This window comes from Pongo pygmaeus, chromosome 11 (assembly GCF_028885625.2).
Source record: "Pongo pygmaeus isolate AG05252 chromosome 11, NHGRI_mPonPyg2-v2.0_pri, whole genome shotgun sequence".
Lineage (NCBI taxonomy): Eukaryota > Metazoa > Chordata > Mammalia > Primates > Hominidae > Pongo > Pongo pygmaeus.
Window position 1 is genome coordinate 130,976,202 of NC_072384.2, and position 14,456 is coordinate 130,990,657.

Here is a 14,456-nt window from a genome sequence, read left to right on the forward strand (position 1 = left end):
CAATCATTCCAGCATAATTTGTTGAAAAGAGTATCCTTTCTGCATTGAATTAGTTACTTTGACATCCTTGTTGAAAGTCAGTTGGCCATATAGGTTTAGGTCTATTACTTGACTTTTTTTCTGTTCCATTTATCTGTATGTCTATTTTTATGCCAATATACCATCTTGATTACTACAGTTTTACAAATCCTGAAATCAGGTAGTGTAAGACCTCCAGTTTTGTTTTTCAGAATTGTTTGGCTATTTCAGACCCATGCATTTTGAAGACTCTTCTATCTTGCAGCTCAGCTACTGTCAAGATCACATCATTGTCCAAGGTGCCTGCTAAGCTGCAGCCATAATGTCCATGTTCTAGGCCATCAGAAGGAGAAAGGGTGAAGAGCAAAATTACCTTCCCCAGAGGCCTATTACTTTTGCGAGAAGTTTTCTCCAGAACTCCCCTCCTCTCATAATATTCTGCTCTCATCTTAGTGGTCAGATCTTAAACTGGTGGCCATGTCAGGTGTAAGAGAGGTTATGAACTGTGGTTTTTCTCTGGAAATATTGACATCTGCAGTCTTGGAGGTATTCTGTTAGTTGATCAGGAGTGGAAAGTAGATATGTGGAAAACAGTATGAATTGACTTTGCCAATTATTTAAAATTTGTTGAATGTTCCTTTGCATCCTAATGTGTGGTCATTATTTGTAAATGTTCTATGCCACTTGAGAATAATGTACATTTGAACTATTTGTTAGGCTCTGGCTTCACTCCGTGCATATCTTTATAAAGCACAACTTTGTTGTTTAAGTTTGGGTTCATAGTAATTTATTTCCTCCATCAAATTTCTATAGAAACTTGTTAAATTCTCACACAAGGTTGTATATTTGCCAATTCCTCCTTATTTTGTTCATTTTCTTTAAATATGTTGAGGCCATTAATGACTTTATAACTTCTTAGTGGATTTCTTTTCTTTTATCATTATACAGCATTCTGCTTTATCCATATTGATGCTTTTGCATTAAAATCTTTTACCAAGTGCTAATGTTGTTATACAAACTTTTTTCATATTTTTCACTCAATTTATGTTAAGCCATCTTGTGCAGCTTTGTTTTATGTCTCTTGTAACAGCACTTAGCTTTTGCAATTTTATCTGATAATCTTAGCTTTTTAATGAATTTTTATTTGTTTTCATTTATTATGATTCCAGATGTATATGGACCTATATCTTCTGTGGTAGTGTTGACCATTCTTAATTTGTGTTTTTTTGTGTGTCTCTTCCCTGATTTCTGACGGATTGATATAAAATTCTATATTCTCCCTTTTCTCCTTGCTAGTTTGGAAATCAAAGACAAAATTTCTGTAATCTTATTAATCATGCCCCAAACCCCAGAGATGACAAGGATCTTGTAATGGTTTCACTACAAATTGAATACCCCATCTCTACCATTTGGCTATTATTGTTTAATATTTAATTTTTAACTCTAAATTTTGAAACTATTATTTTTACAGTTGATATTTACTTAAATCAATTTTTTAAATCATTTTATGTACTCACCATTGTTCTTTTTCTTTGGTTTCACTTTTTGTCTAGCTGAGGTGAATTCTTTAGTTTTTCTAGTGAGTGATCTCTAAGTGGTAAATTCTCTAAGTGCTGTATGTACAAATTTGTCTTTCTTTTGATAGAAATTTTTAGCTAGGTTAAAAATTCTAGGTTGATATTTATTTATTCTCAGTATAGTAAAGTGATTACTACATTGTCTTCTGGAATCTATGGTGTGGCTAATAAAAATCATTCTTTTATTGTAACTATAAATTTTTGGTAAATATTCTGTCCTTTCTCTCTAAAAGCTTTTTTCCCCAATTTTTAATCATGAAAATTTCAAGCATGCAGAAGACTTGGGAGAATTGTACACTAAACATCAATATACTTTCACACAGATTCACAATTAACATTGTATCATTCCTGCTTTACCGCTTTTCTATCTGTATTAGTCCATTTTTACACTGCTGATAAAAACATACCCAAGACTGGGTAATTTATAAGGAAAAAGAAAAGAGGTTTAATGAACTCACAGTACCATGTGACTGGGGATGCTTCACAATCATGGCGGAAGGTGAAAGGCACATCTTACATGGCAGCAGGCAAAGACAGAGTGAAAAACAAGTGAAAGGGGTTTCCTTTATAAAACCATCAGATCTCGTGAGACTTGTTCACTACCATGAGAACAGTACAGGGGAAACTGCCCCCCTGATTCAATTTTATCTCCCACTGGGTCCCTCCCACATGAAAATAAGGGAGCTACAATTCAGGATGAGATTTGAGTAGGGACACAGACAAACCGTGTCACTATCCATATATACATTTTTTTATCCACTCAATAACTCATGGTCAAGTTTGAAACATTTCAGGGTTGCAGACATCAGTACCCTTCCCCCTCAAATACTTCTGCATGCATTCTTTTTTTAAGATAAAATTTACAATGAAATGCACGAGTATTAAGAGTACCATTGGATAAGTTCTTATAACCACACTTTTCTGCACCATCAAAATCTTTATCAAGATACAGAACATGATCATCACCCTGGAAAGGTTCCTTATGTCCTTTCTGGTATATCTCCACCCACTACCTATCAGGGCAATCACTACTCTTTGTTTTTACATGATAACTTAATTTGGGTTTTTAAATACTTTATATAAATAAGGTTTTACAGTGTGTTCTCTTTATTGTGAGATTTATTTCACTCAGCATGTTTTTGAAATTCATTCATATCATTGGATGTATCAGTAATTTGTTCGTTTTCATTGCTAGCATCCATTGTCTGAATATACTGAATTTTGTTTATAATTCTCCTGATGAACGTCACCTCAAGTATTTCCAGTTTTTTGCTATTAGGAAAACTCTCCTCAGCACATTCTTGTAGAAGTCTTCTTGTTTTCTCATATCTCTTATCTAAATACCTAGGAGCAAAATTGCTGGGATATAGAGTAGACACATCAGTTCTTTCCCCTCAAGACCCATGAAAAGGATGATGCAGAGCAAGCCCAGGTGGATGGTGCACTCACAAGTGTGTGCTGCAGTGGAGGAATGCTTCATTGAGGAAACCCACGGGGTTTGCTAGCTAGGCGACTGCTAGCAAACCTGCCCAAACCTTACCTCCGAGGGAGATATTATCTTTTTAGCTGGAATGTAAGCAACTCACCTCTGGGGATATTAAGCAAATCTCTCCTGGGGCCATCTCCTCTGGAAAATTTCTAAGGAGGGAGATGTTCTCCCTCCTTAGAATTGGAATACTGGTCAGGGAATAAATTTGCCCTATAATCTGGAGGCTACATGATCTCTAGCTTCCAAGGCTGCTTGCTATTCTGACATCCTTGAAGTAATACCCTGATACCGTGAGTACAGAAATGCCATGGAGAATAGCTTCTCAACAAATTCTTCCCACATTTTTGCTTCTGGCAAATTTCCTCATGAAGACACTACCCCATCAGCCACTCTGATTAATTTGACTCATGGGTCCAGATACATTTGATTTGTTAAATGTTGTAGGAACAAATTGCAAATGTAGGTGCAGTGGCTCACTCATGTTATCTCAGCACTTTGGGAGACCAAGACAGAAGGATCACTTGAGGCCAGGAGTCCAAAAACAAGGAGAACAACCAAAACAAGCTTGGGCAAGATAGTGGGACCCTGTCTCTCTACACACACACACACACATACACACACACACACATTTCATAAATCACGAATGCTTTAGGTCTTTAGGTCCCTTATGACCAGCTGACCACCTCTAAGGTACAAGTCACCTTACGTGAGGGAAGCAAGTTAATGCCTGGCTTTCATACAATAAGCACAAGCCCCAGAGCACACAAGGTGCTCGAAGAAGGGAAATGTTTCCAATTGTTGAGCTTCCCTGAGGGGGATGTACATTTGTCAGGGGGAAGGTGAACAGTGCCTCCTATATGGCTCCTGGCTGGCTGTAAGCCTTGGGGTTCCCAATTCTGTTCGTTGTGTCCAGTTCTTGATTTGTTTGTGTATGTGACTGGGGAGAGGATGGCATGTGGGGGGACTGCTTGAGGACAGTCTGTCCAATCTATCCTCTTTGTCCATGACACCAACTAGGTAACAGTCACCCCCCCACCTGCCCCAACAAATGACTGAGAACAGGGGTAGGGACAATGTCTAGAGGGTTCTATGTGGGACCTCAGAAGCTGGGCCCAGCCCCTGCCATCTCATGCCTGGTGCGGAGAGGCTTACTCACCATTCTCAGAGGCGGGAGCACTGGAGCAGGGTGTTTTCCTTCTGGACAAAGGATCCAGGGTAGTTCTGAAAGACAGATATCACCAATGCTCCTGCTTCCTCCATACCTCCTAGGGTTGGAGGTGTTCCCGCCTTAGATCTCTGGATTTTTGCTCTTGCTTCACTGCTGCAAAATCTGTCTGTACCATTCTGGTGGCTGTATCTTCATCTTTTTCTCCTAATCGTCTCTTTTCTCACTTAGATCTTCCATCCACAAAATTAGATACAAGTAGAGCAAAAGCATTTTCATTAGCTGTGTCTGGAGTGAAATCTGAATCCCCTGGGCCCTCAGAAGGCTGTGCCCACCAGGCTGATAGGGGAAAGAATGAGACATCATCCCTAGGAATGACCAGGGTCACAACAGAATCCTGAATTTTCAAGATAGGTCTACAGAACACTTGCAATCCCCACGACTTTTGTCCTGGTCACTATCCGGGAAGGAGATTATCCCTTTCTGGGGATTGCTCCCTTCAGTGAGCCTACTGCCCTCCCATAGTGTGCGGACAGGGGGAGATGAGGGACAGTCAGAAAATCAGTGCACTGTGGAGTCACTTTTCTGATAAAGGGCACCTCAGACTGCAAATGGTCCAGATGGCCAGATTCATGACACTGATGAGTTTCTGGGGTCACAATAGCATTCCTGGAGTCAGCTGCTCTGCAGCCTGAAGGAGGGCTGACAGTGTGGAGGCACTGCTATTACTTAATGAAATTATATAGAAATTCTATAATGATTATGTAATTACATAACAAAAACTCTCCATATCAGAGTTCAGAATATCTCCCAATTTCCAATACAGAATATTATCCATAACACCATCAACCTCAAGGAGGATGTCCTCTCATTGCACATTTGAATTTACACAACAAACGCTTGAAAAAGGAGTATGCAACAGCAGTTATCATTCACTCTAAGGTGCCAGCAAGAGTTAATTTTCAATTAAAAATATTGTTTCAAAGGAAGGTCATCTCCTAAGTCTCTCCCAAGCCCATGGCCCAAGGCTCATGCAGAATTAGAATAGAACTCTGTACTCAACTTCCACACTACTACACTGATCATAAAGAATTTTGCCCCATTCCTGTGGACCAAAGTATGAAAAAAATCTTGTACACTACTAGCATATAAAGCTCAAATAATTATATTTATTCCTCTGTATAATTAACTTTATTCTCTTTGGTTTGAAGGAAAAAAGGGGCATGGCTGGAGCAAAATGAGAACGAGAAGGCAGAAAAACAGCCAACAAAATGGTAAGCAGGCAAAGTGAAGTAGTTACAGCTTTTGAGTTTATTAGGGCACTGTCCATTGTATTCTGGAAGGCCTGCAGTTCCCCAGGGCCAGGAGAGTTCTGTACCTCCTGTATCTGTTAGGATGTAGACTAACAGGCTGTGACAAAGAGGCCTGAGAATGCAATGGCTTTCACAAAATGGTTTCTAATGCATGTAATAGTCCAGAGGCCCACAGTTAATAGGGAGGTCTTATCATCCTCAGTATGACTTTCTTTAGTAGCTCAAGAAATTTTTATTAATTTGGAAAAATGTTCTTAAGAGGGTTAAATGAAGAAAGCAAGGTGTATGTGTATGTGTGTGCAACTGTAAAATATATATATACGTATATATAACCATATTTTATGTGAAATATTTATACTTGTGAAAGTATGTTTTTGTGTATCTATCAATCCTTACATAGATATATCTAATTATTTATCTGTGTGTATGAAGAGATATAAAGCTATAGAAAAATCAATGGCAGTTCATTTATAAAGATATATGCAGTGATTACATTTAGTCAGTATAATAGAGGTGATGTTTATATTTTTATTTGTGGTATTTAAGCGTGTGTGTGTATTAAAATTTTTAAAATCTTCAACTTTTATAATGAAAAAGTGGCCTTTAAAAGGTAACATATGCAAAAAGAAAAGCCTAGGAGAATATTTTTTAACAAATCACCATCTGGAGATAGCCATCCTCATCTGTGGCTATCTCCAGATGATGATGTTTTAGACCATTTTATTTTCTGAATTTTCCATAATTATATATGTTATTTATTTTAGTCATGGTCTAAGGATTTCCTTTCTCCTAGTCAACGAAGGTTGTCTTATTTTCCAAATGATGCTCAGTTTTGAATCAGTGGATCTATATAGTAACATTTTAGAGTCCTATTGAAAATAGTTTATTTTCACCAATCATATATCTTCTGTTCTTCTGTTCTTGCCAGTTTAAGTGTCTGCCCGGTTTGTGGATGTACATTTTTGTTTGGAAAGAAAAACAAGTGGTTGCATTTATTTTAAGAATGGGTGTTTTTGGCCGGGCATGGTGGCTCATGCCTGTAATCCCAACAATTTGGGAGGCTGAGGCGGATGGATCACTTGAGGTTGGAGTTCGAGACCAGCCTGGTCAACATGGTGAAACCCTGTCTCTACTTAAAATACAAAGTTTCACTGGATGTGGTGGTGGGCGCCTACAATCCCAGCTACTTGGGAGGCTGAGGCACGAGAATCACTTGAACCCAAAAGGCAGAGGTTGCAGTGAGTTGAAATTATGCCACTGTACTCCTGTCTGGGAGGCAGAGAAAGACTCTGTCTTAAAAAAACAAAACAAACAAACAAACAAAAAACAAGAATGGGTGTTTTCAAATAAAAAAATTATTTGGACTGAGTCATTGTAACATTTTCATTTAAGTCTGTGTGTATTATCCTAACACATTCTAAGAGACTTCAATGTACAGTTAAATTCTGTGTGTAATTTAGAAGTCAACACTCCCCAAAGCAGAAAATGCTCTGGACACCTGCTCGAGGGGATCCAGAATGAAACCCAGGACTCCCTCACTTGCGTTTGGTCCAGCCTGTGAGCTGTTGTTCTGCCCAGTTCTATTAATACATTTTCCCCTGCCTATCCCCAGTTAACAGCAAAGCTGATGGCCAGCTGGTCTCAAGTGAAAAGAAGGCGAACGTGAATCTGAAAGACCTTTCCAAGATTAGGGGTAAGATAAAGTTTGTACCACTTTTCATTTGCCCTGCAGGGCAATGCAAATGTTGAGGTTTTGAGGAGCCTAGAACCTTTATTGTTTACTAGTCAAACTTAGTCAATTTCAGAGCAGTGAAATCTAAAAAAAATCAAACCCATTAGAAGCCAGGGTTGTAAGTTGATTGTATTCATATCATAGATCTTATCTGTCCCGGTTCTAAAGTTGTTTTCCTCTGTGTTTTATCTGATTTTCCTGGAAATTCCTTTGCCTTAAATCATTGGCTAATTAAAATGGCTGGACCTGGTAAATTGTAAGCAGAATACAGGTTTATTTTCTCACCGCCCTTTCAAGTCCTCCTCCTAGATGAGTTCTTTCCTGTCCTGAGCAAGTCCTATCGCTTTCCTGTTCACTTTTCACAACAATAAGAGTCTCATTTCAGTAATTGAGAGTCTTTCTGACCAAGTATTGAAATTCCAATTTCCTCCCCAGCTTAAAGCACCTTCCCTCCTTCAGCCTGGGCAAGCCTTAGTCTGGAACACATATAGTTGGGGGTGACATGGTCAGTGTCTTCTCTTATTCTGTCTTGGCCCTACCCCCACTCCATAGCTGTTGGCTTGGTCCCATCCAGGATTGGGGAGGTGAGAGAGATGGGTGAGATCAGAGTGTGGAAGTGTCTTGCCTGACAGGTGCAGCCGTGAAATGACATTGCAAGTGGTTGATGCACAATCACTAGCTCTTTCTTCCATGAGATGCTTTCATCAAGTCCACTGCAAGGGAAGGGGAGGGGTCAGGCATCACAGCTTGACTTATTTTGAAAGAAATACAGCTTTACTTCTACAACCTGGATGTGAGTGAAGGGCTGAACCTGGCATAATCAGTTCCACCAACTCTTTCTATGGTCCCATAGGTGGACTGGTACATTGTCCTAGGATGTGGGTGCTTGGAACTTGGATAATCAACTCAACCTACTTGCTTGGGACTTTCTCAATTTTGCCAGTGAAACTCTCATGTCCTGGGCACCCCCTTAGTCCTGGACAGACCAGGACAATTGGTCATTCTACTTGGTACTTATTGGATTGTTCCCAACAGTTGGGACTTGAAGTGAAATTTTGAGAAAACAGGAGGAAATTGAAAACTCTGTCATACTTCTTTCTAGAGGTTAATACCAACCATAACAATTATTTTAAAACAACTTTAAATTATATTCTGACCACCATAGTATTTATTAGGGTTTGTGATAGGGTTTCAGTATTGTTAAATGAGTATTACAGCCTGAGACACAATAATATTTGAATCCTGCCTTGCTCAGCCACTGGATTCTGAGAGTAAAACACAGTAGCGCTGCATTATGAATTTGCTGGATTTAAGCTCCAGATTGTTCTGTACCAAGACCTCCACAGACTAGAGTAGACTTCATGATGTTTCTTTTTTCTCCCTAAAAATATGAGGCCTAAGCAGATTTAATGAAAGCTAAATCCGACATACCCACTAGTCCCAGAAAAGATGTAACCAGACAGAAACAGATAGAGAGAAAGGAAGAAATAACTCTGTATTAGCTGGGCTGTTCAAGGTTGTGGCCAGAGCTCTAGTGCCAAGCCTGGCCGGAATATAGGAGGGAAGAGAGCAGCAAGGATATGACATCTGGATCTATTCTCACTGTACGGTGAGCGCGGACCCTCAGAAGAGGAGGGAGGGGTGAAGCAGTGAAGAGGAGAGACCTGGAGTATGTCCTGGACTTCCAGAGTCCTCTTGGCATCTTGCATGGGAGAGGAGGGGAGGAGAGCTTCTCAGAGAGCCAGACCTGTGTGGCTGATGTTCTATTGCCTGGAAACCTCATCTTCCAGAGGCAGGCAGCAAGGTGGAGCAAAAAGATTAACATGCCTCATGGAGAACCACATTTCCACCTCTTTAGTAGTTTTTCTTAGCCCTTGGCTGTTACTATACAAGCCTCCTACCTCCCTATACAAGTTTCTTAAACTCTCCTAAAGCTCTTCTTTGAGCACCTGTTATCTTGGTTAAATATTAACAGGATGACAACTTGCAAATTTGAAACTTGTTTGATCTTGGGATAAGATGTCTGTAATTATCAATATTGGTTCCTTGGGCCATTTGGGTCTTAAATGGGTAAAAACCTGATCGGTAACTGTGTAGTCTAAAGACCAGAAAGTGGAATTATATTACCAAGCCATAGGTCTACTTTGGGTCCGATTGGTCCTTTCTACTTTGCTGGCCTAATATGCTCATAATATGCTTAGAGTTTAGAGCACTTAGGAATAAGTAGGTTGGAAAATAATATTTCTCCATGGGGTCTACATGACCCTGATCAGCACCCCCAGATGGTGGTCATTGGATGGTGGACATCCAACACAAGAAGGAAGGAACATTTTGCTTTCCTGCCTTGGAAAATAAAACACATTTGAACGATAGTAAACATTGAGATGCCCATCCACAGCCAATTAGCATGCGCATGGGAGAACATCGTCGGCTGCAGTGTCTGCCATGTCAGTCCTTAATTACTATTTGGAATGAAGGCTGTGGAAGTCTCAACTCTACCCATTCCTCATGATTAACCTTCTTCTGATTAGTTTTTTAGATCCTAATATTTATTTTTTCCAAAGCCATGTGGATGAAGACCGGGTCACATTTACGATTACTTTCAGCACAAGGGTACAAATATCTTCCCTCAATGTGATATGTGCAGCATACAGCTCACCTGTGGAGCACCTAATAGGGTTTCCCTTAACTCACAGAACTGTCATTTATTTTTGTCTCTGCTAAGAGAAACCCAAACGCCTTCACTTAATTTTGTAGTTTTGTCTCAATTTTCTCTGAATATTTTAGTCTCTGTAATGACAGTAATCATCATTTTGATCTTGCAAAGATTAAATAAATTAGTGGATGTGTAAGTGTTTAACATATATTATATGCCATATATATTTCAAATATATATTTGAAATGAAATATGAAATGAAACTTCAAAATATGAAATGAACCTTCAAAATATGGAATGAAGTATTTATACTGTTGCTTGAGATATATGTGAAATACTGATTTCAATTAGTTTTTTTTCTAATGTAAGAATAGGAAAATGAAATATAAAGTGAACCTAATATTAGCTGTCTAATTCTTCATACCTTAAAGGCTAGGGTTTAAATCTTTTTATTTATATATTAAACAAGCTTTTGGAAAGTTACATTTAAATGGAATTTTTGAAAAGCAGCAATATATGTAATACAGCTGCTTATCTGTGACTGTGATTATATTATTCTACTTTCTCAGGGAGAAAGAGAGGCAAACCTGGAACCCGCTTCACTCAGAGTGACAGAGCTCCACAGAAAAGAGTTCGATCAAGAGGTAAAAAGAAAAGAGGATTGCACTTTCAATAACTAAACATCTAATTTCCTGCGCTTTATGCTATATTTTCAGTAATAAACCTATTTCTTTAATTGTTTTATGAAGCTGTACTAACTATTGAAAAACGTATCCTATGAAGTCATTTTCCAAAATGTATCAAGGAAAGGAGGAAGTAAGTTGGTGATGGATCTACAACCAGACCCCGGGGCCCCAGGGGTCACTAAAGTACTACTTCCACTGAAAAGATAAATTTCAAGGCTGAAGATAGTCCATTGCTGTATAAAGGGTATAACCCATAAGTTATTTAGCTGATCTTTCTCTGGCTACACAGAAAGCCACAGGTTGCGCACTAAGGTTGAACCAGAGTTGTGGTTAGAGATCTGTGTCCTAAGGCTTTTTGGCTTTTTGAAAAATCTTTGACTGTGTGATCTTGTGCTGACCACTTGGCCTTCTTTGCCTTGGTTTCCTCATCTGAGAAGCTAGAGGGTGAATTAGGCCAACCACCCTTCTTATTAGTCCATCCCAGTCTAAATAGTGTGCCCTTTTCAAAACCAGTCTCAGGACCAAGGACTTCTTCCCCTGCCCATCATGGTCTGTACACTTCTGTTTGGAAGGGCAGGATTAGCTGCTCATCCTCCTGGAGTTTTTCTTTGAAAAACTTTCACACCTACTTCTGTAGTATCAGGTTCTCAGTTCCCCACCCCCTGCTTGGTACAATTTTCAGATTATTCTAGAGCTCCCTGAGCTCCTTTCTCAGCTGTGGAGAAAGCTGATAGGAGGGGAAAATGGAGCAAAGCAGAGATAAAAGTAGAAGGCAGGCACCGTCTCCATTAGGTTATCTCATCATTAGCCTCTCCCTCCTTGACCAGTCAGTGCTCAAATGGGAGACTGATTATGGTCTCTGGCTTCATCTCTGGCTACCTAACTGCTGCAAAACAGAATACCTGGAGAGCACCCATCAAACCAATGACAACAACTGTATGTTTCATGGTCATATAAGAATCAGTGGAGCTTACTACATTGGAAGTTAAAACAGTTTTACTGAAGTCTAATTTCTCTGATAAAGCATTCAATTTTCTGTGAAATTTGAAAGGTGAAATTGGGGCACACATTCTGTAGTTACATATCAAAAATGCCACTTGGAAGAAAGACTTTGAAACTCTAGAGATTTATGGAATAGAATTTCCTAAGTACTCTTTGTGCCTTTATAGGATTTACCTCAGTGGGGAGGGGGGATGTGCCTTTGCAAAATGAGACAGAATGAAGAAATCCTCTCTTTCAGCTTCAAGAAAGCACAAAGATGAAACTGTGGATTTTCAGGCTCCTTTACTTCCAGTGACCTGTGGTGGGGTGAAGGGAATTTTACATAAGGAGAAATTGGAACAAGGTGGGTTTCATAGTCTTCTTTAATTTGCAGCTCCTATCTGAAGGCATCACAAGAAATGGTGAAATTATTTGTGTGAATTACACATCATTCAAGGAGTTTTGGGCCCAGTTTGGCTTGAGGGAAGGAGGAAGGGATCCCTAAGATGACATTTTCAGACTTTAAGAAATCACACCCATTAGATGCTGATTCACATATGGAGTGTCCAGGGGGTACCCAAAGAACAAAAGAGAAGGCAGGAACGTCAATTCACAGATGGAAAATGTCAGGTATTTTACTTTGAATCAGACAGAAAAGGGAAGAGGCCCTCAACCTCAAGCTTCATATTCTCTCTCCCTTCTGGAGTGCTGTCACCAAGGCAGGGTGCTTGGCTTAGGGTGATAATGATCACAGGTTTTAACATTAGGAAGCCTGAGTTCCAGCCTTGGCTGTGCCAGGAATGACTGTTCCATTCTGAGTAAAGAAGGGGACCTTTCTGAATGGGAAATTTCTCATCCAAGAGAGGGAAAAATAATTAAAAACCTACCTCATGATGTAGCTGTGAGAACTAATTTACATATTAATGTAAAATATTTTATGATTGAAAATTATAAAACTGTCAAAAATGTCTATCAGAATGGCCTTCATCTCAGACCTCTCTTAACTTGGCTTTTTGAGCACCAATTAATATAAATGTTTTCATTGTGACTTTTTTAATAGCTTAACTGAAATACAGTTCATGTATCATGTAATTCACCACTTAGAGTATACCAATCAACGACTTTTTTCATATTTTCACAGGATTGTACAGCCATTATTATCATCTAATTTTAGAACAATTTGTCCTTCACTAAAGAAAACCCCATGTGAATTAGTAGTCAATGCCCATTGACTACTAATGCCCAGCCCAATGCCCAGCCCTAAGCAGCTGCTAATCTATTTTCTGCTCTATAAATTTGCTTATTCTAGGCATTTTCTGCAAATGGAATCCTATCATACATCCCCTTTCATGACTGGCTGCTTTTAATGAGCATGATGTTTTCAAAGTTCATTCATATTGAATGTATTGGTACTTCATTTCTTTTATTGATAAATCATATATTTCATTGTATAGATATACCACATTTAGTTTATCCATTCATCCTCTTGGGTTATTTTCACTCTTTGGCTGTTATAAATAATGCTATTTTGAACATTTATGTTAAGAGTTTGGTGAGAACATATTTCAGCTCTTTGGAGTGTATATTCAAGAAAGGAGTTGCTGAGTCAAATGGTAATTCTATTCTTAACTTATTGAGGAAACACCAAAGTGTTTTCAACAGTGGCTGCACTATTCTATATTCCCACCAGAAATGTATGAAGGCTCCCATTCCTCTACACACTCACCAACACTTGTTATTGTTTGTCTTTTTTATTATGATCATCCTAGTGGGTGTGACGTGGTATCTCACTGTGGTTTTGCTTTGCATTTCCCTAATGGCTGATGGGGTTGACTATCTTTTATATATAACTTAATTTTTCTATTAGGTAACATTTCACAATTATTTTTTAATATCAGCTACCTGTGATTGCACAGATGAGAAAATCTCTGTTCAATAATGCCCTAAAACTGAATGAAAAATGTTGTAATAGAAGGTGCACATGTTGCTAGTGTGGCCTCCTGAGCCACAGGGCACCTATCTCAGACTGTACCCCTAAGTAAGGATTCTGCCTCCACATTGCCTCCAGAGCCATCTGCAGACTCAGGCCTGGTCTCTACCCCCAGAATTCAACAGCATGTTGGAGTCCTCTCATCTTTCAGAATCACTTGCTTTTCCTTCTTGTAAGTGCTTTTGAAATGCTTGAAAGGTTGCTCTTGCTGATAACCATCACTTTCTTCATGGATGAAGGTCAAAGAAATGTGCACCCCCACCAGGAAATATCCTTAGAGGGGACTTTCAGGCTGGATTTGGGGCCTCTGAAGTCTGAGAGGGAAGGCCAGACCCTCCTGCTATTGATCTTCATCACAGATTGGGTGGCTCTAGATCCAATGTGGTGAGCGGCCACAGTCTGAGTGCTGGGAACAAAGAGGGCTCAGGATCAACTTACCCTGGTCTTACAGGAACCTTCGTGAAGTGTATACAGACTGAGGATGGAAATTGGTTCACCCCCAGGAAATTTGAAATCAAAGGAGGCTACGCAAGATCAAAGAACTGGAGGCTGAGTTTGCGCTGTGGCGGGTGGCCCCTACGACGGCTGATGGAGGTATTCCAATGACAAGGGGCCAGACCTGTGCCCCTTCTTCTTGTTCCGTAATAATGAGGAGATTGTTTATTCACCAAATATTTGTTAGGTTATAGCTAAAGCCTTGATGCCAGTGAGTTTATCCTCTCACTCAGGAGAGAGGGACCCCATATCCATAACCACACTACACTGCAACACACTGATGTTGTACCAGGGGCTCCGTCAGGATAGACTCAGCAGCTTGGAGGAGGAAAGGGTCATTCTGGCTAGGGTCAT

The 14,456-nt window shown here is 39.5% G+C and overlaps 1 protein-coding gene across 4 annotated transcripts in view; it reads left to right on the top strand.

Moving 5' to 3' along the window:
- SP140L (SP140 nuclear body protein like) overlaps positions 1-14,456 on the top strand; it is a 79,903-nt gene that overhangs the window by 47,884 nt on the left and 17,563 nt on the right. For 2 of the 4 annotated variants that reach the window (XM_054477731.2, XM_063648081.1), the window contains exons 7-11: positions 5,461-5,523; positions 7,175-7,255; positions 10,520-10,594; positions 11,877-11,981; positions 14,059-14,201. In XM_054477731.2, the coding sequence (XP_054333706.1) occupies positions 5,461-5,523; positions 7,175-7,255; positions 10,520-10,594; positions 11,877-11,981; positions 14,059-14,201 (467 nt within the window). The remainder of the gene's footprint in view (positions 1-5,460; positions 5,524-7,174; positions 7,256-10,519; positions 10,595-11,876; positions 11,982-14,058; positions 14,202-14,456) is intronic. The other 2 variants (XM_054477732.2, XM_063648083.1) reach the window with 1 other exon arrangement.